The sequence below is a fragment of the Emericellopsis atlantica genome (assembly GCF_019669845.1).
Source record: "Emericellopsis atlantica unplaced genomic scaffold F5Z01scaffold_11, whole genome shotgun sequence".
Lineage (NCBI taxonomy): Eukaryota > Fungi > Ascomycota > Sordariomycetes > Hypocreales > Bionectriaceae > Emericellopsis > Emericellopsis atlantica.
In genome coordinates this window covers 336,721-362,921 of record NW_025764713.1, presented here as the reverse complement: position 1 = coordinate 362,921, position 26,201 = coordinate 336,721, and the positions used below count along the sequence as shown (strand labels likewise).

Below are 26,201 nucleotides of genomic sequence, written 5' to 3'. Positions count from 1 at the left end.
GGCAGACGGGATATGCGCAGCACTAACAAGTTACGTACCGGGCCGGTGCGATAGACGGAGACAGATTGAGTCAGAGACTCGGAGGTACCTGAGCAGAGTCCACTGACCGCATAATCCAAGGCGGGCGGACTGGAGACCAGAGTACCCCATGTACCCTTGGCCAGCCAGTATCTGCGGTACCCGCCCCAGCCTGCACCGCTTGTCCCCGATGGAGTCTAGAGGACTGGAGAGACACTGGGAGAGCAGCCCTGCGCCGGCCACCTACATTAACCGTCCTCGCCCACCTCCTCGCCTTACCGCCTCGCCTCTATCACCAAAGATAACCACCCAACAAACCACCCTCCGTGCGAGTTCGTATGAGATTCTGTCTGCTTTTCTCGCAGTCAGATCATCATCACCACCGCACGCTCTTGCTTTCGTCTCGTTCCTCGTTGTTCGTGCCGTCAGCCTTTGTTACTTATCACCTCTTTGTCTTCGTTGCCCCCGCCCCTCTTTTGTCCTTGACGAACATTTGATCGGTCTCTTTTGTTGACTACGAAACGACTTTTAACGACGACTTACGGCCTTGCTTTGCGCTCGCCTTTCGTTCTGTGCGAGTCGCCTGTCTCCCTTTCCGTACTTCTCTGCTAGGTACTGTCATCTAAGCGACACCTTGTGCATCACGAGTCCGCTTCTGCTGTGTAAGTCGAGAACCAGCTTTCTCTTACAACCTTCACCTCACCACACTGCGCCTTTGCGCTTGGGACTCGTGCACGGAGAAGCGCACGTGCGTTGCGCTGCACTGTGCAAGCAAGCAATGGGGGTTCACAGGCTCTTCAGCGACTGTATATCACCGCATTGCCCCTTGCTTTCCCTCGTTGATGCTCCGGCATTCACTGGTCTCGAAGATATTACTTGCCTACCTGCTTCATCACACATCAATCGTTCATCGACAGGCGGACTAACCGGCTTTAGACACTACTTGAAGCACGTTGACTTCCTGGCTCACTGTTCACCGCGTACCATGGCCACTTCATATGCGCCCACCATGCAGCAGCAACTGTCACAGCAAAGCCATCACTCAAGACACTCTCAGCAGCAACAAATGGCCTTCCGCAGCACACGACTGTCTGTGGACACCAAATTGCCGCGGAGCTACTATGATGGCGACGTTGAGCAGGCAGCTGCTGACAGCAGCGCTATGGACTCTGGGCTAGAGCACTCGCCACCCATGGGGGAGGCTCTTTCAGACAACTTTGGTGTCACTGGGACGCCCCTGTTCTCGCCTGCTTCCAAAGCCGATGACTGGTCAGCCGTGGACATGCAATCTCAGCCTTCCAACAATCCGTTCTTCACCCAACAGCAACAACAACAGTTTGCGGAGGGCTTGATGTCGATTGACGAGAACGATGCCGCAGATTTTGATGCGTCGAATCCTTGGATGCTCCCAGCCGGTCAGTTCATGCTCGACAACAACGGCTTTCCATTCGTCAACGGCGCGATCGCATTCAACCCTCACGGCAACGTGTTCGCGGGCCAGGAGAACCAACAAAGGCCCAACATCGCCCCTGCTGTTTCCGGAGCACAAGGCCAGGCGCTCCCACAATCTCGCTCGTCAGGTGCTGGTCGACCCAAGAAGGCACCTCCAATGAAGCCTGTCCAGGCATCGAGCGGCGGCATCCGCAAGAAGAATGCGCGCGTCGACATCCCTGACAACTTCACCACGGACAACATTGACGGTATCATCGACAACGAGAAGGACCCCGAGACCAAGAAGTACTACCGCCATCTCAAGCGCCTCCTCCGTAACCGCCAAGCTGCCCTCGACTCGCGAAACCGCAAGAAGGCCCACACGGCGCAACTCGAGGACGACAGGAAGCACCTGACCGACTACGTCACCGAGCAAGACGACGAGATCCGCAAGCTTCGCCTGCAGGTTGAGTACATGTGGAAGGAGAAGCAGGATGCGACCGAGTACATCGCTCAGCTCTCTGCAGAGCGGGACAACCTGATCGCAGCGCACACCCTGGAGACTGGAGAGTTGAGGAAGAAGATTGCCGTCCTTACAGAGCACGTCCATCGTATCGAAGGGGATCCTCCAACATCGACAATCCCCGAGACCTCCACTGGCGGCTTCGATCACATGAACGACTTTGTCCATGGATGGGATGACGTGAACTCGTTTGGGGACAACTACCAACCGCAACCCCAGGCCAAGCCTGAAGCACCCAAGGCGCGCCCAGCCAACAACGCTGTCACGTCCGACAAGGGCACTGCGCAACACGGCAACTTCTTCTTCATGCTCTTCCTTGTCGGCGCTTTCGTTCTGTCCAGGCAATCAGCTCCCGCTATCCCTCCCGTCTCCGACGCCGTCCGTTCTGCTTCCGCCAACCTGCTCGACAATGTCTTCAAGGATGCCGGTGTCAGCACGCAGACCGTCGAGGCGGCCCCTTCTGCTCCCCAAGCTTCTGGTACCTGGAACGATCCTCTCTCTGGCATGCCCGTCCCCGAGGTGGGCACCGATACCGTGTCGCCATCCATGCTGGACAACCTCGTGCAGCCGACCGTCGAGCAGACCAACGAGCAGATCTTCTCCTTGACCACTCTCCAGTACGCCAACGCCCAGGACGACGCTTACATTGACAACAGCGGTTTGGAGCATCGGCCGCGCCGCAGCCTTGCCGACGCCATGACCGATGCTCTTGCCGCCGTCGATCTCAGCGACGCGCCCAAGGACGCTGTGGCCGACGTCTACTCCCGCTCGCTGCTCTGGGAGCAGATTCCTCGCAAGGTTGTCCAGGACTTTGCGCGATATGTTGTCGCCAGCAACTCCGGGTCGCGCCAGCGACACGATGGCCAACAGCAACAACAACAGCATCATCACTACCCCATTGCTCAGGAAATATCATGATCAAAACGAACTTTACGAAACCAGTCTACGGCTGAGAAACTTTTCTTTTAATGTTTTTCCTATCTGCTTTCCTATCTCTTTTCGACAATGCGATACGACAGAAATGACTGCCTTTTTCGCGGTCCAAACGTGCGCAAACCACCAGAATTGTTGTTGCTCACGCAACGAAATGGACTACATTCAAATACTTTCTCCGAAGCCCTTTTCCTCGCGGAAAACCTGCCCCCTCGGCGATATCCCCAAGGGATTGTGTGCCATTTCGGACAGTTTCTCTTTTTTCTGGATCTTCAGCAAGCGAGCGATTTGTGATTTTATTTTTTCCTTTCTACACTCTGCATTTCTATGGGATCAGGCGAGACAAGTGATACGAGGCGACTGCGGAGGCAAGGGAATCATGACGAACGAACGAACGAACATTGGCACCTCCCTGTTTACGGGTGGACATTGCTACTGCGGAGGAAAGATTGCAACTCTCTCACGATGGACATGAACGATGACGAACCAACTTTATTCTTTTTTAACTTCTGTGTATGCCGTTTGACGGTGAAGAGAGGACTCGTTAGTCTCACTTTGAGCGAGTCCGTCCGCCCACCCGTCCTGCTAAGGGCGGGAGCGAGGGACGGATTAGCTTGGTGGGCAAGCCTCGACACCTGGCTGGAAATCTTCTTGTGATAAAGGGGTTATACGAGCAGCTGGCTCTTTTTTTTTTTTTCCTTTGGAGGAGTAGGATTATTCCGGTAGCATGGGCTTTGCAGACGTGTGAATCATACTATCTTTTCTCTCCCCATGACTGTTCTCACCAGCTGGCTTGCTCTTGTTCGCCCACTAGTCAACATGTCCACATGAGGCTCGCACTGGGAGGACGTCGATGTTCACTGCCATAAAAGCGGCGTGCGTGGCGTTGTTCTGGTTGGGGCAGGATGACGGTGTGATCTAGGTCATCCGGCTTCTGTCACTCTCCTCCATGCCTTGGAACACACTGCCCTATACGGAAGGGTGCGACGTAGTCGGAGAGAATATGCCGTGGTTTCGACGCCCCCGCTGAGCGCAGGTGATACATTTGATTCGATGGAAGTGTAGTATGTGCTAAAAAGGGGGGGCAGTGTGTCTCAAAGTCTAGGTGGCTTCGCAGTCATGCTCAGCCTTGCTGGTCTATCATCGCTGTCGACCTCTGACCGACTGGTGTTCAATTATTGCATCAGAAAGGGATCATCGTCACTGACCATCGTGATCATTGAATGTTGGTAAAGTAGTAGCTCAATCAAACTGGTATTTATTGACCCCCGCGGAGCAGTGCTTGCGAAAAAAGGGGGTCTCAGTATAGTCTCGGTGAGAGGCTGGACTTTTACTTCTTAGGCGCGTTCTCAGGGTTGTACTTATCCTTCCAGATCCTATTCGTGCGGCGGGTTAGCAAAAAAGTGACTGATATCGTGAGGCAGGCCTATAGGAGTACGCTGAGTGCTAAGCAGGTTGTGTGCCCAGCTGACGCGTGCACTCCTGTTGCATCCACCGGATCACCATATTGGCTCACGTACCATGAGTTGCCCAGGGTCTTGCTGCCTGCATTCTCCGCGAGCCTGTAATATTGCGCGGCCTTGAACTGCGCAGCAACATGTCAGCCTCACGATCTGACAATGCAACGACTGGCTCACACCCGCAGACGCATTGCTGCCCAACCTCGATCATTCATGCGGAGAGGTATGCGGCAGCGCGAAAGAGCACGTCGGGGATTGCATGGGGAGATTTCCCCGTGATTCGGATGTGTGTGCACTTACCTTGTCCTTTTTGCAGCCATACCCTTCAAGATAGCACCAAGCAATTTCGTTCATGGCGTCTTCGCAGGTCAGCTCATCGCTCAGATGACAGTCTTCGGTCACAGTCAAGACGTACCTGTATCTCCTAGATTGGCTGCAGTTTCGTAGTACCGCTGCGCGGCAACGGCGTCCTTCTCGATGCCCCAGCCGTGGCGGAAGCAGTTTGCCAGCTCGAAGATGGCGAGCACCAACTCGCCCTTGGCGGCACCACCCTTCGTCATGCCTGCCTGCAAAGCAAGTTGCTCGATAGACGCGGCGTTGGACGCGGCCGCCGTCAGATGACGCACTGCACCCGCCGGGTCTGGCGCACAGCCCCAGCCATGCCTACAACCTGTCAGCCCAGAACTTGAGGGGAACAGAACCGATGAGCCTCCTACCTCAATGCAAGTCCGTACAGCACCTGGCTGAGCGGATTGTTTGCCCCGTTGGGATCGGCCAGTCGCTCAAACATCCTCGTTGACTGTGTTAGATCGCCAGCCTCATGCAATCTGATGGCCTCTTGTATGTCCGCGTCAATTTCCTGAGAAGTCTGAGGTCGACTCCGAGGACTCGACCGCTGCTGTTGCGCTTGTAGCTCGTCCAACCGCCCAGGGGTCACACTGCTCTTGCGTCTGGTCCTCCCACTATCACTAGGTGTCTGGGGCCCACTCCGAGCCAGCTCGTTCTGTCCTGCTAGCATCGTCGCGCGTCTCTCCCACTCCATGTCATCAACGTCGCCCACGGGGGTGCGTATCTCCGGCAGGTCCTCCGGCACACTGTCCGACGTATCATGCTCGCGGCCGCCGAGATGCAGTCGTTGCGACAGTCGGCGGCCTGCCGAGTCTCTGTGGGCGTGTTTCTCACTGTTGCTAACTTGTGACGAGGCGGACGCACTGCGCGAGCGACTGCGCGGCCGAAAGACGTCGAGACTCCTACGGGCTATGTTGGGTCCTTTGGCAGCGAGGTGTGTCTGGTTGTCATTGGCAGCTGAAGGTTCGATCACATCTTGGGGGACGGTGTCGGTGCGCATTAGCACGAGCTCGGGGATGTTGGCATTCTGGTACTGCTGCTGGTGCTCGTCGCGGGCGTTGATGTCGTCCTTTTTCTTGAGCATGTCGCGGAGACCCATCTTGGCGATGTGCGCAGCCCTATGGAGAGTCGCACGCTACGGGGTGGAGCGAAGTTGTATGATGGAGCCGACGATTGTATAAACGTACCGGCAAGTGAAGATTGATATGTGACTACTCCATCAAATGCCAGGGACAAAGACGTTGCAACGTAGCGGCCCAGTGACTGGAGGGGCGAGGCTGATCAACCAGGCGCAGCACCTCAGCGTCCAGTCCGTTTCTTGCGCCAGTGGTCGTGCCCGTGCGTTTCATCCACAGTCCTGCGCGGCTAGCGGCGCCGCCAGTCGAATTGTTGCTACGTAGTGTCAGTATCGCCAATTCCATGTCCGTCGGGCCATCATTCGACCAGAGCTGAGTCCAGGTCGTCCATGGGCGATCTTGTGAGGGGACTGATGAGGTTGGAACTTGGAAGGAGGGGGTCTTCAACCCTGGACCCAAATATAGCACAGGCCGCGATGACTTGCAAAGCACTTCAAGGTAAGGTACTCTTTCACAATATTGATATATTTTCTCCATAGGTACGCAACGCTACTAAGACTGAACTACTTTCTTTCTCTCTTTCTCTTTTCTCTGCTCTTCTTTCTTGACTTCTTTCTTGCTTGCGTATCGTTTTCATCCCTCTGCTCCTCGCGCGTGGATATCTTGGAAAACGTAACTATCAGGGCGACGACGCGACCCTTGGCAAAGTGGTTGCAATGCAATGCAATGCAATGCAATGGCACAGACTGAAGGCGCTAGAACAAAGCCCTGGGCCTTCGGGTAATTTCCTAAGGTTAGCTCACAGACGGATAAAGTCCTGTCGATCTTCAATCTCCGAGGCATCAGAGTCCGCGTCAATAAACTCGGCCACGGCATCAGAGTCAATATCATCCGAGCCGGCGTCATCATCGTCGCTGGACACATCGTCCATTTCGTCGTCGGGCTTTTGTTGCCCTCGCATAAGGCTGGCGCGCTCCCGGTGCGGAAGCTTGCACCCCTTGTGCTTACAACGACCAGTGTTGCTAAAGTCGGGACACTCAAAGACGTGGCGCTCTGTGCACTCAGCGCCCTTATCGCAATAGCCGAAGAAACCAAAAGCATTGCAAACAGGGGCATTCAGGGTGGCTTTGGAATGCGTAAAGGGACACTCAGCCTTGGTGCAATTGCCTTTGGCGTAATGCACGCAGTTCGGTACACGCTCAGGAGACATCTCGTGTGATAGATCACACGCGTCTCCGTTGGCGCAGCGCCCTTCACGGAGAAACTCTTTGCAGAGCGCAACCTTGTTCGGGTCGTGTGTATATCGACATAATGGCCCTTTGGGGCATGAACCTAGAAACGAGTCAGCACGTGAACAACTCACCGCTTCTGTGGCGTGCGGGCCCCCTGATCATGGGCGTGATAAGCAATTACCAGACGAAGAGAAGATCTTGCACGGCGTGTCAGTCTTCTTGACTTTGCCGGACCGGCTATTCAACGTTAGTGTGTTCTGCGTGCCAGCCGGGCACACGCACCGGTGGTCCTGGACGATCCTGTTGGCAACGAGGTTACCAGTCTTTGTCCTGAAAAACTTGACCCCTGCAATGGTGGTGCTTTTGGGGGTTGGCGCGAGGTTGGACGTATCTGGGACTCGCGCTAGTTTCTTGCCGCCATCGAGAACTTGGAAGCGGATTCCTTCCACGGTAAGCTCGTTCGGGACTGCTGTAGGGTTGCTGTGCCTATTCTTCGTCCCGGTAAGCGCCTGCTGGTGCTTGTAAAAGTTATTGAACCGCGTCCTCTCCCCGCTGCGTTTACTGTCGACCTTCTTTCTTCGTGTCTCCTCGATAGCCTTGGCGCGCGACTCTTTATCCTTCTCAAACACGTTCTGGTTGACGATCTGTCGATGGCGATCATTCCTGGCCACCCAACCGGAGGAGTTCGACGCTGAACTGTCACCGGCCTGATCTTCGCCTGACCTGTTGAAGGTAAGCGTGCGATGGCGGTATGGCTGTGAGCGGTAGCCTCCCCGGCCTCTTGGTGGATAGGGTGCGCTTGATTGCCGGTATGTGTTGTCTGTACGTATTCTTAGTGATTGCCTGTATATGGGAGCCGTGAAACATACGTCGATGGGTCGGTGCATGAGGTGCTGAGTGCTGTGTCGCTGCTTGACGGTTCTTGTGGCGATTGATTTGGCCTGGATACGTCAGTTACATTGAACGCGCGCCATTCTCGTAAATTCAGGAGCGCATACCCGCAAGTTCCCCGATCCGAGCGAGGAGCTCCTGGTCTTCGTTAGACATGTTGTGTTATCCGGTCGACGACGTTTTTGAGTGTGAAAGAGGAAAGTGAATCAAGAATTGCAATGATGTGTTGGTCGTCCCATCTTCGCAGCCGGATGGGAGAAGGCCGCGGAAATAGCTTAGTAATGGGCTCTGATGCGTGTGATTGGTGCGCTCACCTGCTCATGAGCTTTGGTCCCTCAAGTCGACAAGGCTGAGGACTGCACCGCCAAAGGGTTTGTCGAATCACTAGATCGTTTGCCTAGCATATTCATTCAATTGCAAACAAATTTCAGCTTCGAATCACCTCACCGTCAAGTCGCGTATCGTATTTCACATCTAGTGCACCAAGACTACAGTTTCTCCAACCATCGAGCGAAGGATATCCAACAGCGACCGGCGCGCCTCGCCATCATGACTTCCTGGGAACTGCTCAACCCCGAGGCCGAATCAGAATTACACAAAGATCGTCTCCTTCTCGTCGAGCAACGGCCGTTCCAGCGCATACCGAAATGCATCTCCCAATTACCTTCCTTGATCACGCCTCAGCCCAGTCTCCAGTCGTCGCGAACCGCGCAGCAAATCAAGGAAGACTTCACCCTAGACTTTGCGCACTTTGACAGCTCCATCTTGCGACTACAATTCCTCCACGAGGCGAATGTACGGGAGAGAGAACGCTATGCCGAAGATGAAGAGAGGATCAAGAAGGAGTGCGACCAGGCGAGAGAGACAAATGGCGTTCTGAGGGAACAGCTGGAGGGCGCGCGCGCGACACTAGCACAAAGAAAGAAGTTTGACGAGATGGCCGAAAAGATCACCTCGAATCGTCTCCTGCGACCACGCGAGGAGCAGCTCGCGAATCTGCAGAAACTAGAGGAAGAGTGCCGCGAGTTGGAGAAGGAGAGTGAAACATATGCTGTCACATGGCGGGAGCGCCGCGACCAGTTCAACAGGATCATGGATGAGGGCATGATGCTACGAAGGCAGATCCGCGACGAGAAGGAGGAAGTCGACCGACGCGAGGGCATGAACGAAGGGGCAGACGATGAAGGCGCCATTACACCTCGACCAGAACAGGGCGGTACCAGCACACCTGGTCCTGAGAGTGACGGCCAAGCCAAAGAGGGGGGCGACACGCCCATGCCGACTGGGGCCTCCAACGCGCCTACACCTGCGGTGGAGGCCGGCAATGGTAGCAGCCACCTGCACCCTGGTGACGGTCTCACCGGTCAATCTTTCCAGCACGGCAGTAGGCACGTTAGTCGCGAGCCCACACCGCTACGGCAAGAAGTCGAGGACGAAGAGATGGACGAGCCCAAGGAATCCGGCAACGCGACAGAGGTGGGGACACCGCGGGTTGCTGTTGATCCTCCCAATGACAAGATGGAGGTTGACTGATGCATGACACAATATGGCGTTTGGCGTATCCCTGTACAGTTGGAGTAGTTATTGCACCCTTTGATCGATTCAAGGATAAATCATGAGACCAGGTTCCCAGGCGGACAAGTTCTTGGTATCCCGTCGCGTGTCATGTCCCTAGCTGTGGTAGTTGTACGATCAGTTGATGGCAGCTTTGGCCTGTCCAAGCACTGCCTTTGCCTGCTCGATTTCCGCCTCGGGGCCACCCTCTGCCTCTTTGAGCGCAATCTGCTCCTCCAGCCTTGTCACGGCATCCTCAACCTTTTGCTTCAGAGGTCCAAACACAGCCTTGGTCTGCTCGGCCGCAGTTCGCTAGTTGGCGGTCAGCTGTTGCCGCCACACAAACAAGGCACATCACGGGCTCTTACTTCCTGCTTGAGCATGAATTCTTGGTTTTCGTCAGATGCGACTGCTCCACTGTTGATCTTCTCTTCCAGGATCTTGATCTTGGCTTCCTGGTCAACGAGCTCTTTGTGGTAGGTAATCTCCTCCTTCAACAAGCGAAGGACAGAGCTCGTGGCAATGGTGAGTTGCGAGGGGGCAGGCATCGTGACGACTGTTCAAAGAAGAGTTTGTGCAGGGTGAGTGTTGTGAAAGTGAAGCTTGATGTTCTGGGTGTGCTCTGGAGAAGCGAAGTTGCTGTTCCCTCAATCCGAAGTCTACAAATGAGATCACTGGCATTTTTGGTGGGGTCACCTCATGCCCGCCGCCATTCACACTGGGTCGCTCTCACGCGTCAAGCTCGCGTGACGGGGTAATTAAGTATTCAGTACCAGGTAGTAGGTTGGATTTGGAGACAATCAGTAACGAAAATGTGTATCATTGACGCTCAGAAAGAATACCATGAGGTAGGTATTCGCCAACACTTGGGCATCCTACCATCACTACGCTATCACAACCAAGAGCCTCCTCAACTTCAGTCATACAAACCACACACAAGTTCCTTTTCCTATCCCTTTACCTTTCTTGCCGCACAAAGTCCAGTGGTATCATCGTAATCCCTCCAACGCCAGTGGATCAATCCAAATCAAAGTGCAATACCCGCCGCGCCGTACCCAAAAGGGGGCATGTTAAAACGCAAGCACCAGCCAGAAGCCAGTGTCTACCATGACAACGAAACAGTATCGAAACGCAAACACGGACGATTTATGCCCCGACAGCCACAGCGGAAGCACCCATTGGAGCCTGGTCCATGGCGTCTCCTTCTTCCTCTTGGGCGCCGATCTCGCCGCCAGCTTCCCGCTCAGCCCATTCACCCCAGAGGCCGCGCTTCCCGCGCACGCGAATGGGCGCCCCCATCTCCTCTCCCTGCTCCACCTTGATAGCATCCTTTGTAGCCAAGACAAGGCACTCAAAGAACATCTTCGTAGCTTCGGCCTTGCTTGTGCGCTTCTCAGGTAGCAACTCCTGGAAGACCACGATGTTGTTCTTCCTGGCCTCTTCATTGTCCGCGGCCTCATCACCAAACAGGTCGCGCAGAATGTGCACCGCGTGCTTAGTGCCGAGGGAGATGGGACCGCTGTTGGCGGGGTAAACAGTCGGGGCAACGGTGTCGTCAAAGTTGGGCAAGACTGTGTTATCGTCGGCGTCGTCATCGGCGATGCGCAACATGGTGCCGTCCTCAGCGACACTTTGGTCGCCAACAGCGTTGGGTGCGATGATCGTATCCTCGTCTTCGTCCAACTCGATGCGTGGCGATTTGGGGTTGCCTTGTTCGCTCTCCACGTCCGCAACACCACTGTCGCGCTTGCGCTTGAGCTCGGGAGCGCCTTGGAGGGCCTCCAGCGACAGCAGGCTGCGCAATTCCGGAGCCCAGCCGTCGCTACGTCCATCAAGCAAGATAGACGAAACGAATCCACCAGACTTCTGCATATCCATCAAAGCGAGCAAGTACGGATCACTAGGCAAGAACGAGGTATCGCGTGTGATGTTGGAGCGGTCGACCTGTTGCTGCTTGAAGTGAGCATTCGAAAGCGAAGTCTCGTCATCCGGAAGCAGCACCCGTTGCTTTCTGGCGCGGTTGGCGGGACGGCGGACGAGTGTGGTCTCAGTCTCGTCTGCGGGCTCATAGAGGTCCGTCTGGCGGTTGGTGAAAGTAATTTCAGCGTCCCTAGCCATGTCCTCGTCAATGTCAGAGAGGGGGCTCTCCGAAATGCGAGCACGGTCGAGTTCGGGCACAGCGTTCAGCTCAGGAAGAGCAGACTGATCATCCGCATTGAATCGGAAATCGTCATCACCCATGGCAATGTCGCCCTCAGCATCAGCTATGCGCACACCATCCGATGGGAAGTCGGCAGCCATGGATTGATCCCTGCCTTTCAGTGGCCCGTCAAAGTCGCTGAAGAGATCATCTTCCACAGCGCGTGGTGCGGGCGCGTCTCGACCGACTTCGACACTCTGCATTGTGGGACCTTCGGGATCAAGTCCAAAATCCAGGTCCAGATCCAAATCGTCCAGGTTGCCGAGGTTCTGCTCGTTAAGAGGATTGCCTTGCAAGAATTGACTGTTGTCAAAGTCCTCCTGCATGAGCGTGTCGCGATTGTTGTTGTTGCGGCCTTTGCGTCCCACAGGCGCGGGGGTGAGCTCGGCCGTGGGACCCATCAGCCATGATGCATCGGGTGGAGGGGGGAGGTCCAAGTTATCGAAGGTTGTTAAGCGATCAGGTAGCAAGAGTGACTCCTTGTTCCCGGCCTGCATGCTCGACGTCATATCGTTGTTGCCAGTAGAACGAAAAGCCTAGACTGTGTCAGCATGGTCCCTTTCGCGCGCACGATCCACGTACCAGTTTAATCTTCATCATCGCCTCGTTGCAATCGTCCAACAGGTAGCGCGTTTTGCGCTGGTGAATTCTGACAACGCCAATCATGAGCTGAGAGCTGAGGCGCAAAGCAAATGGCGCATGTGAGGGGCGCATGATCTCCTCCACGCTCTGTTTAACATTGGACTGCAGTACAGCATTCTTGGACAGCTTGCGCTCTGTCGAGTACGATGTCCACACGCGGGCAAGAGACCCGTTGGTCTTGAGGAGATCCCCAGACCAGAACATGATGGCTCTGGGTGACGCTACGACGCGTCAAGTCGGTGTTGTCGGTGTCGTGAAGCAAGTGGCCGATGAATGGAAGCACGCTCAAGCAAGACTGGTTTGTCGAAGTGGTGTTGCACTCGGTTCGACGCGCAGGTGGTAGGTGTCGTCGAGGTAAACAGACAGGCGCGTGCTGAGGAGTGGGTCGAACACAGTGCAGGCGTTGACGCGCTTCGTCTGATAAATAATTGCGCAGGGTGTAACGACCAGCAAATTATAGCGCCGAAGCTAGTCAATACGAGTGTGATTGTTTTCAAGATTATCCAAGTCGCGGTTTGTTAGAAATGAACGTGACAGACGGCGTTGATGGTTTAGGCTGGGATTGGGGAGCGTGCAGAAATGGAAAGAATGGATGTAGCTGAAGCTGGAGGGGGGCCCTTCGTGACCTGGTTGACGAAGGCGCGGCTTGGCACGTCTGGCCTGTGCCAAAATGTCGTGGCTGGGAAACGGGAGCAGGCTGACCAATCACAGTCGTGGCGGCTGCCAACATCTGGCGACGGACCTAGCCAATTACGGTTAGTGCAGTGGCTGACTTCGGAACAGAGCTATCTCCGCTTCCGTCATCTCACTGAGATACGCCCCAAGATGGCACCTTTACTAGCTCGCACCGTTGATCTTGGGTCTCGAGGTCCGCCAAAATGATCACCACCAGTCCACACTGCATGCTACCAGATGGGGCGAGCGATATTGTATGGTTTCCGTAGATGTCTATAGATCAATAGATTTGTCTCTCTTGCTTCAATGGCAGCTACATTGAAGACAACGTGCACAACTGTGTGGATTTCTTCAATTCAATGGCTTCAGTAAGGTAGCCTGAGAAATGGTTCAAAAACTCACATCAGAAGAAACACATTGTAATTATATGCGAAAGTATGCCACAAAGCATCAACGTCATCTCTAAATACAGTACACAACCCGCGTGCTGGGCACCCGGTCGATCGACAAGGCTGTAGTTCAGCCACAGGATCTCTGGACATTTGCGCCACAAGCGCGGATCGCCTCCCGCAGAATAGCGCGTATTCCCACTTCCCAGAATTCCGTCCGCTGGATTTGGTACTTGGGGCAGGGAAGCCAGCTTGGCTTTTGCAACACCAATTTTCTCCATCAAGTCTGCTTTAACGAGCAGTTGCTGTCGTTCTTTACATGAGGCGCGGGAACCTGAGCGCTGTTTTCCCACAAACCCCCAACGCGAACGGTAATTGAACACGGCACTCTCTCGACACCCACGTATCACTCGCCGTTCGATGCTCATACCTGCGGCGCACGTTTGAAGCTTGCCAACATGCAGCTGCCATGGGCAGGGCATGACAATCATGCAGCTCTCCTCCCTACGGCCAGTATACCGACCATAAGCGGTCTGACTGGCGAGCCATCCGATACCGAGAAACCTCCAACGCGACCTCGCCACGTCAGGACCACGTCGACGCAGGCTCGGGTATGGCCTGCCAAATGTTGAAACAACAATGGATGTATAGTCTGACAGTATGAGCAGAGTCTAGCAGATGAATTCTCCTACATGACGCCTAGCGAGGCGGCTGCCCGGCTTCGAACCTCCCTATCACAGGGACTTCATCCGAACGATGCTCTAAAGCGACTTGGCGAATACGGCCCGAACGAGATTCCCCATGACCCCCCCGAACCTATATGGTTGCGCTTCGTCAAGCAGTTCCAAGAGCCTTTGATTCTACTTCTCCTGGCGTCTGCTGGTACGTCGCTCTTGCTAGGCAATACCGACGATGCCCTCAGCATCGCGGTCGCAGTGACCATTGTGGTCTCTGTGGGATTTGTTCAGGAATATCGGTCCGAGAAGTCTATCGAGGCGCTCAACCACCTCGTACCGAATCACGCCCATCTTGTTCGGGGACCTGGAAGCAAGTCAGCGAGCATGGCGCGAACGCCAACGTGGCCTCCACCAAGCGAAGAGCGCGCCCCTACGCCGGGAACCACAACGCCTGTGGAGGCAGTACTCGATTCTGCCTCGTCAAAGGTCATGGCCTCGCAACTGGTGCCCGGGGACTTGGTGTTATTCACAACGGGTGACCGCATTCCGGCCGATATACGTGTTACCAAGGCTTCGGATCTCTCCATCGACGCGTCCAACCTGACGGGCGAGACTGAGCCGGTCTGCATCGGCTCAGAGGCTCGCACCCGCAATGTGAGCTCCTATGGGCTCATACCACAACCGCCAAGTAAAGCAGCACTTGCGCCCGGGGATTCTCGTGCTGGTGCTTCGGAGCCTGACCAGAACGTGGTTGCCATGGGAACTTTGGTGAAGTCGGGGCATGGTCAGGGTATAGTGTTTGCGACTGGTGGCCACACGCACTTTGGCACAATTGCCGCGAGTGTATCGGGCACCGAAAGCCCACGGTCGCCTCTACAGCTTTCCATGGATGATCTGGGTTCGCAGTTGAGCAAAGCTTCTTTCGTGGTCATTGGACTGATCTCCCTTGTCGGCTGGTTGCAGGGGAAGAAGCTGCTCGAAATCTTCACCATCTCGATATCACTGGCCGTGGCTGCCATCCCTGAAGGTTTACCGATCATCGTCACGGTCACGCTGGCTCTGGGTGTCCATCGCATGGCTAAGCTCAATGCGATTGTACGCCGGATGCCCAAGGTTGAGACTTTGGGATCAGTCAACGTTGTTTGCACTGATAAAACTGGAACGTTGACGACAAATCACATGACGACTGCCAAAATCTGGTACTTTGGCGCACAGGATGCCCTCGATGTCCAGTCAGACGACGAAGACACTGAAGAGGAGCCTACAGCCGCCTCGCTGCGCATTATGCGCATTGGAAACATTGCAAACAATGCAAGACTCGGTCAGAAGTTTACGGAGAACGGCGCAGCTACGAACGCTGTTCTTTCTTCAACTATGGGTCGGGGCGATGCCAATATGCATACGAGATGGGTCGGCCAGCCCACGGATGTAGCCATGCTCGACCTTCTAGACCGATTCAAGGAGCACGATGTACGCGACTCGATTGGCCCTCGCGTGCTCGAGACGCCTTTCAGCTCTGAGCGGAAGTACATGGGAGTAGTCATCGGCGGCGACTCGAAGAACGATAGGGAGTTTGCATACATGAAGGGCTCGATCGAGAAGGTCATTGCTGCTTGCGACACGTACCTGGACAAGGATGGGCGAGAGATCGTACTGGACGCGTCTCGCCGCAACGATGCCATGCAGGCTGCAGAGGCCATGGCGGTCAAGGGACTCCGAGTCATTGCCTTTGCGAGCGGCCATGTTAGATGGTCGAAGAACAAGTCGAACCGCAATGGCACCCCTAGCGCAGAAGCAGCAATTCCGCGTGGCGAAGATGTGTACAAGGGACTGACGTTTGCTGGTCTCGTGGGAATGAGGGACCCGCCTCGCCCGGGCGTGGGCCGCTCGATCAGGAGGTTGATGAGAGGAGGAGTCAAGGTCATCATGATCACTGGCGATGCCGAGACCACAGCCCTTGCCATTGGCAAGCAGCTAGGCATGAACGTGGCTACGCCGAGCGCCCACACCAAAGGGCAGTCAACTGTGCGGTCTGTCATGAGTGGTGATGAGGTTGACGAGTTGTCCGAGTTCGACCTGGCTCAAGCCATGGAGCACACGACCATCTTTGCGCGAACCAATCCAGACCATAAGCTCAAGATCATCCGCGCTCTGCAGTCAAGGGGCGATATTGTCGCAATGACTGGCGATGGTGTCAACGACGCTCCGGCTTTGAAAAAAGCAGACATTGGTATAGCAATGGGACGCAACGGCACTGATGTTGCCAAGGAGGCTGCGGACATGATCCTCACAGATGACGACTTTTCAACCATTTTGCGAGCCATTGAAGAGGGCAAAGGCATCTTCAACAACATCCAGAACTTCTTGACGTTCCAGTTGAGCACAAGCGCAGCTAGTTTGTCGCTGGTCTTCCTGTGCACATGTTTTGGTTTCAAGAATCCGCTTAACGCCATGCAGATTCTTTGGATCAGTGAGTACTTGTGGTTTCTGATGTCGAATCGTGCTAATTTCAACCCAGATATCATTATGGACGGCCCTCCAGCTCAGTCTCTGGGAGTCGAAAGGGTCGACCCTGATGTCATGAACAAGCCGCCACGCAAGCGCAATGACCCTGTCTTGACCGAGGCCCTGATTAAACGAGTGCTGACTTCCGCTACGATTATCATGCTCGGCACCATGCTTGTCTACCTTCGGGAGATGCGCGACGGCGAGGTAACGAAACGCGACACCACCATGACCTTTACGTGTTTCGTCTTCTTTGACATGTTCAATGCGTTAGCATGTCGATCAGAGTCGAAATCAGTACTGCGCGGAGAGGTCGGTCTGACCTCGAACAACCTTTTCGACTGGGCAGTGTCGCTCAGCGTCATTTGTCAGTTGCTGGTCATTTATTTCCCATGGCTACAGTCCACGTTCCAGACAGAGGGCGTTGGATTTTTCGACCTGGTCAGACTCGTGTTCCTGTGCAGCACGGTATTTTGGGCGGATGAATTGCGCAAGTATCTCAAGTACGGCGCGGCGCGGGTTACTGGCGGATATAGTCAGGCAGTATAGATGTGTATAGATGATATTACGTACCGTCCATGTTTATCTGGAAAGTTTGACACTATGCACATTGTAGCCACATGTTTTCAACTGGCGCTGGTCTGGTATGAAAAGGGGCTTGTCAGATAAGCCACAACAACACGCAGGATAGATCAAATGAGTCCCCTAGAACGTCTGACACCTCTTAACAATCATGCGATCATTTCGAATTTTTATCCCACCTAGTGCCTATTCAATTGATCGGAAACATTACGCCCGATGGTCGTGGCTTGGGACCTTCGACTGGTGTTCGGCCTCGACACAGGGTAGTCTAAACCCACCACCGCAACGCCACCTGGTCAAGCAACAGTGACAGCCTCAAGCTGCCAGACCACAATCCACTCCTAACGCTTCCACGAATCCGACCACGACCACTGAAGACTACGGCGCTGAGCCAGGCAGCTATGCTCTTCCCAGTACAGTTTGCCTCCCGCCAATGTCTGCCCATTCCTACGGCGCCGCCCCTCACGACAATGGCATTGTCGCAACAGCAGCAGCAGCTCCCGCCGCCATAGCGAATGCCACCTCTGAAGTCGAACTCCGCGCTGCCCTATCAGACCTTCATGCCCGCGAAACAACGATCACGAAACGACTCGATGGCTTGGTATCCTCGCAGGCGAACCTCTCGCGGGACTTGGGCCGGCTGGACCTTCTCAGAGCTGGCCTGAGTGCGCAGGTCATTGCCGCAAGGAGCATCAGCAATGACATGCTCTCGACGGCCGCCGATACGGCGGGCAGGCTCAGCAATCGGGTCAAAGAGTTGGATCTGGAGAAGAGTCGGGTGGAGGATACCCTGCGTGTCGTCGAGCAGGTCGCGGAGCTCAAGGCCTGTGTGCATGGCGTGGTAGGCTCCATGGGCGCACCGCAAGATTGGGAGGCAGCAGCCGGCTACCTGGATCGTGCGTCCCGCGTGCCCGAGGAGATTGCGCGGGGAGCCTTCGCGGCCAGCATCGTACCCAATGTGGAGGTTCCGGATGCTCCCTGGGTGACGCTCGAGAACAGCAGGGAGAGCCTGTGCGGGCTGTTTCTCAGAGAGTTTGAGAAGGCGGCAAGCGAAGGCGACGGAACCAAGGTGACGAGATTCTTCAAGCTGTTCCCCCTGATTGGGCGTGCCGACGTTGGCCTGGATGTCTATGGGCGCTACGTCTGCCAGGGCGTTGCCGGGACGGCGAGGGCGACGCTCAAGGACGGCTTTGGCGGCAGCGTGCGCAAGGAGGGCCTTTTCTATGCAAACGCGCTGACCAAGCTGTTTGAGCACATTGCGCAGATCGTGGAGGGTCACGGCGGCCTTGTGGAGCGCCACTACGGCTCCGGCAAGATGGTGCGCGTGATAGAGCGTCTGCAGATGGAGGCCGATGTCCAGGGCGGCATCATCCTCGACACCTGGAGCGATGAAAGGAATATTGACAGGAAGCTGACCGACGTCAAAAGCTATCCCTTCTCATTCCTTGTCCAAAGCTTTCTACCACAACCACCCAAGGGCGCCACACCCAGAGTGAACTCACCAGCTGTGGGCGCAGGGGCGAACGTTCGAAGCAGCGAGGACGAAGGTGTCAATATGAAGGAGGTGGATGGGTTGCTCAATGAGATTGCCATTATGCTTGGGCGATGGTCATTATACACAAGATTCCTCGCAGGCAAATGCATCGTAAGTTTGCCAGCCAGAAGTTGATTGAGCTCTGTCACTGATGCCACGCAGCCCACACACACAGCAGAAGATCCCACTTTGACCGTGCCGGAGGTCCTGATTAAGTCAGCGCTATACCGCAAAGTCACGGGCAAGCTCGTCAGCCCGTACAATGTCATGTCGACATTCTTCTTCCGCCGATCAGTCGAGAAGGCGTTCCAGCTCGACGAGTACCCTAGTGGGTTGTCACTCAGTCTCAACAGACCCATTGACGGCAATGCGCCTTTTATTATCCTGGCAGTGGACGATGTCATGTACATTGTCAATGCAGTCATTCAAAAATCGATATCAACCTCCCAGAGAGACATCATTGCCTCTGTCGTCCCTACCATCGGGAGGGTTCTCAGTTCGGATTTCGTGGGTATGATCCAACGCAAGATGCGAGACGAGTCGTACCCCAAGCCTATCGTTCAGGGAGGATTTCCACCGGAAGACAAGATCATACAATTTATTGTGTTGATCAACAGTCTGGACATGGCCAACGAATATCTGACGAGAATCATACAAGGAGGTCTAGGCGTCAATGACGGCGCAGTAAATGGTGTCCCGACGCAGGGTCCCTTGAAAGACGCCTTTCCGTTCGAAAGGGACGTCGCATTTGTCGCCAATGCGCTCAGCACACTCGAGTCAACCTTTGTGGCCAAAACTACCGAACTACTCAACGAGGGAATCCAGGTACTATTCAACCAGGTTGTCAAGCTGCGTTTGCGGCCTGTTCTTACGGATACATTCCGCGATGCGGACTACACTCTCGTGGAAGACGAGATTGCCGAGCTGGCCCGCCAGAATGACGAGGACGAGGATGAATACTTGGCACAGGTACCTCGCCGCTTCGAGCACGGATGGGATCTGCTTATGAAGTCGATCGCCCGTCTGATGACGCCTGCCACATTCAGCAGTCTGCTGGACCTTACGGCCCGCTATCTCTCCAAGGTTCTGGAGAAGAGGATATTGAGCCCCTCGGCAAGGACCAACCCGTACGGAGCCATACGTATGGAACGAGACTTTACAGCCATCGTCAACACAGTATCTGGGGGCGACTATGTGGTCAGAGAGGTGTTTGCCAAAGTGACGCAGCTACTCATGGTGGCGAACATGGAAGACGATGAGTGGGAGGAAATTCAAGAGCTAGGCGATGAAGATGGCATTGACTGGGTCTTGACAGAGGATGAAAGGAAAAAGGCGCGGAGTTTGGTCAGGATATTGTAGCGCCTGATACACGTCATTCAAGATAGATCAGCATATATGTCATGTCATTATGCAAAACAATCCACAAGGCAAATCCGATGTGATCACATATGTGACTGGCATCGAGAACTGCGTGTAATGCAATCTCAAGGTGTTGGGCCAACTTGGGCGTAGGTCGACTCTAGAATATCGACTTTGGCTCCGATTGCCGCTCTTCTCTCGCAGAACCAAAGTCTACATCATGCACTCTCCACTCCCCCATCACCGTGACTAAGTCCTCACATGCCGCAGGCCCTGCATCTGGATCTGATAATTTTGCTGCAAATATTTCTCATGAGTCAGATTAGACGCCTCACCCACCCTTGCCAACTCATTCCTCAATTAACCTCATCGTTGCGTGGAGGCTCGTCACTTCGCCAGCCATACACTCTGAAATTTTCACCAAGTCACCAACATTGCGGAAATAGCTATCTCCCCATACCATCCAGCTTGCAATCTCGCCGAGGATACAGCTGCGCAATGGAAACCCGAATAGTCAAGGTCTCAACGAGGCAGCCTATTGGGCATTTCACCAGCCTCCAGGGACCAGAACGCCTTGAGACCTTCCAAGTCGACACAGCACACGAGGCATACCCTGCCATCGAGGAGGCTGCTACACATCTCCGGGAACGTGATACACCTGTGGCCTTTCCTACCGAAACAGTATATGGCCTGGGGGCTGATGCCACGAGAAGCGCGAGTGTTCGAGGGATATACGCGGCCAAGAACCGACCTGCAGACAATCCTCTCATAGTTCATGTCTCGGACCTGGACATGTTGAGGAGTTATCTTGGTGGAGAGGACATACCGGAAAAGTACCAACCGTTGATCGAGAGATTTTGGCCAGGTCCGCTGACCATGCTGATGCCCAACTCGGATAACTCGAGACTCGCCCCGGAAGTGACTGCAGGGTTGAAGTCGTTTGGGGCGCGGATGCCATCCACAAGTCTGGCGTTGTCACTGATCAAGTTGACGGGGCGACCCCTTGCTGCGCCCTCAGCCAATGCTTCCACGAAACCTTCACCAACGATGGCACAACACGTCAAGTACGACTTGGACGGGAGGATAGAGCTCATCCTTGATGGAGGCCCCTGTGAGGTTGGCGTGGAGAGCACAGTCGTCGACGGGCTTTGCGACCCGCCTGCGCTGCTTCGGCCAGGCGGCATAGGCATCGACGAGTTGAGGAAATGTCCTGGATGGGAGAATGTGGTCAAGGCCTACAAAGACCAAGGGCACGATGGAAAGACGGCACCAAGAGCCCCTGGCATGAAGTATAAGCACTACAGTCCCAAGGCGAGAGTCATACTCTACGAGGCTTCATGCGCAGATGGCGCGGAGGGGATTACCGCAGCAGATGCAGAGCGGGCACTCTCGCCCGAGGAAGGTGTCGCAGATACTTGCAATGCGAACGTGATGCGCAAGGTGGGCGTCATTCGGACCAAAAGATGGAGACAGGCGGCTGGCTTGCACAGTAACAAGCTTGCCCCAGCAGCGTCGACGGACGATGCTCGAGATGGGGACGATCAACAGCCCGGCACATCGTATCAGGTGCTCCAAGGTGAACTGATCAGCGCAAGTGGTGAGGTCCGCGGAGGCCTGCTCGACATCGACTTGGGCAGGGAAACGCGCGGTATTGCCCAGGGGCTTTTCTCAGCGCTGCGAGAGCTGGATCAGCTCGGGGCCGCCATAATATTCGTGGATGGCATAGACGATGAGCTCGACATTGCAGGCGCAGTGATGAACCGCCTCCGCAAGGCGGCCTCCGAAATTAGAGTATAGAAACTCTCATCAATAGACTCATGATACCCGTTAAACACCCCTGACTCTAAGTGGTTCACCGTTTCTGCCAGGCGCTATGTGAAGACAACGACCCAATCTCCCCAACCGATTCTGAATCCCCTTTACAGACCCTGTCGCAACCAATCCGCCAGCTTGGACTTTCCGAGTTGCGCCAAGTTGTTGACGCCCTGTTCGCTGAGATCGATGCGGCCGAGCGGTACGTCCTGGGTGGGCGCTTTGCTGACTCTCTGCACGATAATAGTCGGGTCGGTCTCGAGGATGATGCCGTCGTCGACGATCTCGTCAATGGCGAGGGAGACAAGGTCGTAGTTCTCGATAATCGTCCTCTTGTCCACGGATTGCCTGCTACAGTCAGCCAAAGCTCGCAACCCCGAATGAGCTCTACACACTTGAACAGGAGATGTAGCGAGTCCCTTAGCGCCAGTGTGGTGTTGTACAGAAGAATCTCGTTCTCGTCCACACTGCCAATCACGTAGATCATGACATCCGACTCGAGCTTGTAGAGGACAATTCGATTGTCGTAGAGGATAATGTCACCATTTTGTTTGCCAGTCTTTTCGATGAGACCCTTCTCAAAGGCTTTTTGTGATTTGGTGTCGGGATAGGGGTTGGTTGAACTGCTGCCAGCTAAAAGAGGACACCTTGATCAGCATCTCGAGGTGCAACCATGGAAGCAGAGGAGCTTACCGCCCGGAGCGCTGTGGGGTGATGAGTAGTACTTCGCGAAAATGCGCGAGCCATCCTCGGAACTGAGGATAAGGATGGCTTGCACCGAGAAAAGGGTCATTCCTGGAGACATGATGGCTTGGGTTGTGTTATTCTTGTTGCAAGCAACAACGCTTCACCAGAGACCGTTCAGATGCACACGCCCGTGGCCCCTCCAAGGGACCGTTGCAGGCAGAGCTCAGCCTCCAGTCCTCTCCTGGCGCCACAACGCCACACTTCAACGGCAATTGACTGGGATTCAGTCGGCGACTGAGTTTCTCCGTCCACCGCTCGCTGAGGTCTCGCGTGCGCACGGGCCACTTGGACTCCAGCCGCAGTATGTATCGCGTCGCGTCAAGCAAGCACTTTACGCGTCTCCACCACTTTACGCGCCTTTCTCTCCCTCCCCTCCCCCCTCGATATCGACATCTGCATGGTGCTAACATCACAAAAAATCGACGTCAAATCTACACGCACGCGATAACAACAATGTCGTCACCGAGCCATCGTCGTGACCGGCGCTCACAATCAGGCACACCTCGTCCCTCAGGTCAGGATGGCACACCGCAGAGTGGACAGCCAGGAGGGCCATCGGCTTCGAGCCCCTTGTTTTTCCAATCCTCGCCGGCGCCACAGAACGATAATGATATCAACATGGTGTCCTCGCCGCTGCGACAAATGAGTAACAGCCAAGACACACAAAGCCAGAACATCATGGCAGCAGCACCAAGCTCGCCTCTGGGGCAGATGACTGCCTCTCAGGAGACGCAGGATGGGCAGAGGACACCGAGAGCTAGAGGCCCAATTCGAGGTGATTAGAACGAGAAACAAATCCTTGGTGATATTTGCTAATGGTCATAGAATCGTCGCCTCTTCACTTCACGTCGAGCCCAGGACGTTCCGTCAGAGATATGCACTCAGACCTACGCAGCGAGACGAGCGGCCTTTTTGTTGGCTCGCAACACGGGACACCCAGGTATAGCCGCGGTGACATTGGCACAGACTACAACTCGACCCCTCGCCAGCCTGCACTGCGACGTGTGCTGCTCGACGGTGATGGCAGGCCATTGCGCGAAGGGGAGCTGCCCACATCAGATGCGCACACCTTCTCCAACCGCGATTACAACACATCGGAAGCGGATATCATGGGTGGCACCGGTGACGGGCTGGTTTGGGGTACCACAATCTCTCTGACAGACAGCATCCGCACCATGGAAGACTTCATCCGCAACTTCAGTCTCAAGTACCGCCTCTATCGCGAGGGCCTCACCGATGAGGAGGTGGCTGATACGCCCTACTCTGATACCAAAATCTACCAAGAAGCTGTCGAGAACATGGTCACCTTGGGTCAAGACCGTCTCTATCTCAACCTACAGGACCTCAACCTATACCCGCCCACGAAGAAGCTGTACCATCAAGCTCAGGTCTACCCAGTCGAGATCATCCCCATCCTTGACCAGGCCGTGAAGAATGCGGCAGTGGAGTTCGCAGCGCTGGAGGACAGCAGGAATACGCAATCTCAGAGCAGTGTGGGACACATTTCGGGCAACACTCGTGAAAGCTCAGAGCCAGCTTTCCCTAGTTCAGATCACCCAGAGGGTCCCGAGACGCCGCGCGCACCACAGACAGTGGAACCCCAGGAGACCCTCAGGGATCAGGTCAACAGGATGTACTTTTACGTGCGTCCTTATGGCATGGAGTCATCGACCAATCTGCGCGATCTGAACCCATCTGGTAAGTCACTCGTTCAACAAGGTGGAGAATCTGGCTAATTGTACAAGACGTCGACAAGTTGGTGTGCATCAAGGGCATGGTTATCCGAGCCACGCCCGTCATCCCTGATATGAAAGACGCCTTCTTCCGCTGCAACGTCTGCAATCATTCAGTCAACGTCGGCCTGGATCGCGGACGAATCCGTGAGCCTACGGTGTGCCCTCGAGTCTCTTGCGCTTCCAAGAACTCGATGCAAATCATCCATAATCGATGCGCGTTCGCAGACAAGCAAGTCATTAAGTTGCAGGAAACGCCAGACGCCGTCCCGCCTGGTCAGACACCTCACTCCGTATCTGTCGTTGCTTACAACGAGCTGGTGGACTTTTGCAAAGCTGGTGATCGTATTGTGGTGACCGGTATCTTCCGTGTCAACCCCATCCGCGTCAACCCACGCCAGAGAGCGCTCAAGAGTGTTCACAAGACATTTGTTGACATGGTGCACTGCAAAAAGGTGGACAGCAAGCGCATGGACGCCGACCCAACAACGTTGGACGTTGATGAAGCGGAAGACAACAGCCAAGAGGAAGGCCTACAACAGGCCCGCAAAGTCACTCCTGAAGAGGAGGCCGAGATCAAGGCTACTGCCGCTAGGCCCGACATCTATGACCTCCTGTCTCGTTCATTGGCACCATCAATCTACGAAATGGACGACGTGAAGAAGGGCATCTTGCTTCAGTTGTTTGGTGGCGCCAACAAGACCTTCGAGAAGGGTGCCAGCCCCAAGTACAGAGGCGACATCAACGTTCTCCTTTGTGGCGATCCTTCGACGTCCAAGTCTCAGATGCTGTCCTATGTTCATAAGATTGCGCCTCGCGGTGTTTACACCAGTGGAAAGGGTTCTTCCGCTGTTGGTCTGACCGCATATGTCACTCGTGACCCAGAAACCCGACAGCTGGTCCTCGAATCTGGTGCGCTCGTCCTGTCTGACGGCGGTGTCTGCTGCATTGATGAGTTTGACAAAATGTCCGACTCCACGCGGTCAGTGCTCCACGAAGTCATGGAGCAGCAGACCGTCTCCGTAGCCAAGGCAGGTATCATCACCACCCTCAATGCCCGCACAAGTATTCTTGCCTCGGCCAACCCGATCGGCAGTCGATACAACCCCGACATGTCGGTACCTCAGAATATCGACCTCCCACCCACCCTCCTCTCGCGTTTCGATCTGATCTACCTCATTCTCGACCGTGTTGATGAGAAAGCGGACAAGCGCCTGGCCAAGCATTTGCTCTCGCTCTACCTCGAAGACAAGCCCGATTCGGCCCCATCAAACAACGACATCCTCTCTGTGGACTTTTTGACACTGTACATTTCCTACGCGCGCTCCAACATTCAACCCAAGATCTCCAAGGAGGCAGCCGAGGAGCTTGTGGAGAGCTACCTCGAGATGCGCGCCCTTGGTCAAGATGTCCGTGCCGCGGATAAGCGTATCACTGCCACAACACGTCAACTGGAGAGCATGATTCGACTGTCTGAAGCTCACGCCAAAATGCGCCTGTCCGACACCGTGACCAAGGACGACGTCCGAGAGGCGTACCGTCTCATCCAAAGCGCGCTCAAGACAGCAGCAACCGATTCCCAGGGACGCATCGACATGAGCCTCCTGACAGAAGGCACAAGTGCTGCGGACAGGAGGCGCCAGGGCGAGATCAAGGACGCCTTGCTGAAGCTCCTCGACGACATGACCTCGGGCGGCAACTCTGTTCGCTGGGGCGATGTGGCTAGGAGGTTGACCGAGGGAGCAAGCTTGCCCATTGAGACTCCGGAGTTCAACGAGGCGATGCGTGCGCTGGAAGCAGAGAATGCTATCATGGTTACGGGTGAAGGCGCGAGGAGGAGCGTGAGGCGAGTGACGGCTGTTGTATAGACATCTATGAAG

General features: G+C 55.1%; 10 protein-coding genes across 10 annotated transcripts; 5 read left to right on the top strand and 5 right to left on the bottom strand.

The window, feature by feature from the left end:
* Positions 1-1,084: 1,084 nt before the first annotated feature.
* F5Z01DRAFT_621028 (uncharacterized protein) lies at positions 1,085-2,890 on the top strand (the record flags this gene model as incomplete). The annotated part of the gene is made up of 1 exon (XM_046261178.1): positions 1,085-2,890. One exon carries the CDS (start codon positions 1,085-1,087, stop codon positions 2,888-2,890), a length of 1,806 nt encoding a protein of 601 aa, XP_046118927.1.
* A 1,222-nt stretch (positions 2,891-4,112) lies between these two features.
* On the bottom strand, positions 4,113-6,256 carry F5Z01DRAFT_653572 (putative cell cycle inhibitor Nif1). Its single transcript, XM_046263374.1, has 5 exons — positions 5,082-6,256; positions 4,781-5,028; positions 4,666-4,724; positions 4,426-4,490; positions 4,113-4,281 (listed from the first exon to the last, which is right to left on the bottom strand). The coding sequence occupies exons 1-5, from the start codon at positions 5,810-5,812 to the stop codon at positions 4,236-4,238; spliced, it is 1,149 nt and encodes a 382-aa protein (XP_046118926.1). The 5' UTR covers positions 5,813-6,256; the 3' UTR covers positions 4,113-4,235.
* Positions 6,257-6,298: 42 nt separating this feature from the next.
* F5Z01DRAFT_653567 (uncharacterized protein) lies at positions 6,299-8,137 on the bottom strand. The gene is made up of 5 exons (XM_046263373.1): positions 8,020-8,137; positions 7,891-7,962; positions 7,304-7,841; positions 7,203-7,258; positions 6,299-7,121 (listed from the first exon to the last, which is right to left on the bottom strand). Exons 1-5 carry the CDS (start codon positions 8,066-8,068, stop codon positions 6,589-6,591), a joined length of 1,248 nt encoding a protein of 415 aa, XP_046118925.1. The 5' UTR covers positions 8,069-8,137; the 3' UTR covers positions 6,299-6,588.
* Positions 8,138-8,276: 139 nt separating this feature from the next.
* Positions 8,277-9,530, top strand: F5Z01DRAFT_706192 (Tho complex subunit 7-domain-containing protein). Its single transcript, XM_046266445.1, has one exon. It carries the CDS (start codon positions 8,462-8,464, stop codon positions 9,443-9,445), a length of 984 nt encoding a protein of 327 aa, XP_046118924.1. The 5' UTR covers positions 8,277-8,461; the 3' UTR covers positions 9,446-9,530.
* On the bottom strand, positions 9,531-10,152 carry F5Z01DRAFT_653561 (tubulin-specific chaperone Rbl2). Its single transcript, XM_046263372.1, has 2 exons — positions 9,835-10,152; positions 9,531-9,778 (listed from the first exon to the last, which is right to left on the bottom strand). The coding sequence occupies exons 1-2, from the start codon at positions 10,012-10,014 to the stop codon at positions 9,605-9,607; spliced, it is 354 nt and encodes a 117-aa protein (XP_046118923.1). The 5' UTR covers positions 10,015-10,152; the 3' UTR covers positions 9,531-9,604.
* Positions 10,153-12,955, bottom strand: F5Z01DRAFT_653558 (double-strand-break repair protein rad21). Its single transcript, XM_046263371.1, has 2 exons — positions 12,249-12,955; positions 10,153-12,202 (listed from the first exon to the last, which is right to left on the bottom strand). Exons 1-2 carry the CDS (start codon positions 12,510-12,512, stop codon positions 10,613-10,615), a joined length of 1,854 nt encoding a protein of 617 aa, XP_046118922.1. The 5' UTR covers positions 12,513-12,955; the 3' UTR covers positions 10,153-10,612.
* Positions 12,956-13,830: 875 nt separating this feature from the next.
* Positions 13,831-20,029, top strand: F5Z01DRAFT_620905 (uncharacterized protein; the record flags this gene model as incomplete). Its single annotated transcript, XM_046261167.1, has 5 exons — positions 13,831-13,983; positions 14,041-16,519; positions 16,568-17,012; positions 17,551-18,781; positions 18,833-20,029. The coding sequence occupies 5 exons, from the start codon at positions 13,831-13,833 to the stop codon at positions 20,027-20,029; spliced, it is 5,505 nt and encodes a 1,834-aa protein (XP_046118921.1).
* Positions 20,030-20,527: 498 nt separating this feature from the next.
* On the top strand, positions 20,528-21,826 carry F5Z01DRAFT_621129 (translation initiation protein Sua5; the record flags this gene model as incomplete). Its single annotated transcript, XM_046261185.1, has 1 exon — positions 20,528-21,826. The coding sequence occupies one exon, from the start codon at positions 20,528-20,530 to the stop codon at positions 21,824-21,826; it is 1,299 nt and encodes a 432-aa protein (XP_046118920.1).
* A 61-nt stretch (positions 21,827-21,887) lies between these two features.
* On the bottom strand, positions 21,888-22,795 carry F5Z01DRAFT_64091 (Longin-like domain-containing protein). The gene is made up of 3 exons (XM_046262547.1): positions 22,535-22,795; positions 22,237-22,474; positions 21,888-22,189 (listed from the first exon to the last, which is right to left on the bottom strand). Exons 1-3 carry the CDS (start codon positions 22,644-22,646, stop codon positions 21,949-21,951), a joined length of 591 nt encoding a protein of 196 aa, XP_046118919.1. The 5' UTR covers positions 22,647-22,795; the 3' UTR covers positions 21,888-21,948.
* A 246-nt stretch (positions 22,796-23,041) lies between these two features.
* F5Z01DRAFT_681049 (MCM2/3/5 family-domain-containing protein) lies at positions 23,042-26,189 on the top strand (the record flags this gene model as incomplete). Its single annotated transcript, XM_046265649.1, has 3 exons — positions 23,042-23,363; positions 23,414-24,286; positions 24,334-26,189. The coding sequence occupies 3 exons, from the start codon at positions 23,042-23,044 to the stop codon at positions 26,187-26,189; spliced, it is 3,051 nt and encodes a 1,016-aa protein (XP_046118918.1).
* Between the last annotated feature and the right edge of the window lie 12 nt (positions 26,190-26,201).

What these genes read in the sequence shown, in the direction of transcription:
- F5Z01DRAFT_653572 (XM_046263374.1), bottom strand. Translation starts at nt 5,812, where the DNA reads ATGGGTCTCCGCGACATGCTCAAGAAAAAGGACGACATCAACGCCCGC. An exon ending in CTGTACGGACTTGCATTGAG is followed by an intron (nt 5,029 to 5,081) that starts GTAGGAGGCTCA and finishes GACAGGTTGTAG; the next exon opens with GCATGGCTGGGGCTGTGCGC. An exon ending in ATGGCTGCAAAAAGGACAAG is followed by an intron (nt 4,491 to 4,665) that starts GTAAGTGCACAC and finishes GTTGCTGCGCAG; the next exon opens with TTCAAGGCCGCGCAATATTA.
- F5Z01DRAFT_653567 (XM_046263373.1), bottom strand. Translation starts at nt 8,068, where the DNA reads ATGTCTAACGAAGACCAGGAGCTCCTCGCTCGGATCGGGGAACTTGCG. An exon ending in TCATGCACCGACCCATCGAC is followed by an intron (nt 7,842 to 7,890) that starts GTATGTTTCACG and finishes GAATACGTACAG; the next exon opens with ACAACACATACCGGCAATCA. An exon ending in CAAGATCTTCTCTTCGTCTG is followed by an intron (nt 7,122 to 7,202) that starts GTAATTGCTTAT and finishes ACTCGTTTCTAG; the next exon opens with GTTCATGCCCCAAAGGGCCA.
- F5Z01DRAFT_706192 (XM_046266445.1), top strand. Translation starts at nt 8,462, where the DNA reads ATGACTTCCTGGGAACTGCTCAACCCCGAGGCCGAATCAGAATTACAC.
- F5Z01DRAFT_653558 (XM_046263371.1), bottom strand. Translation starts at nt 12,512, where the DNA reads ATGTTCTGGTCTGGGGATCTCCTCAAGACCAACGGGTCTCTTGCCCGC. An exon ending in CGATGATGAAGATTAAACTG is followed by an intron (nt 12,203 to 12,248) that starts GTACGTGGATCG and finishes GACACAGTCTAG; the next exon opens with GCTTTTCGTTCTACTGGCAA.
- F5Z01DRAFT_64091 (XM_046262547.1), bottom strand. Translation starts at nt 22,646, where the DNA reads ATGTCTCCAGGAATGACCCTTTTCTCGGTGCAAGCCATCCTTATCCTC. An exon ending in ACCCCACAGCGCTCCGGGCG is followed by an intron (nt 22,475 to 22,534) that starts GTAAGCTCCTCT and finishes GTCCTCTTTTAG; the next exon opens with CTGGCAGCAGTTCAACCAAC. An exon ending in TCGCTACATCTCCTGTTCAA is followed by an intron (nt 22,190 to 22,236) that starts GTGTGTAGAGCT and finishes TGACTGTAGCAG; the next exon opens with GCAATCCGTGGACAAGAGGA.
- F5Z01DRAFT_653561 (XM_046263372.1), bottom strand. Translation starts at nt 10,014, where the DNA reads ATGCCTGCCCCCTCGCAACTCACCATTGCCACGAGCTCTGTCCTTCGC. An exon ending in AATTCATGCTCAAGCAGGAA is followed by an intron (nt 9,779 to 9,834) that starts GTAAGAGCCCGT and finishes ACCGCCAACTAG; the next exon opens with CGAACTGCGGCCGAGCAGAC.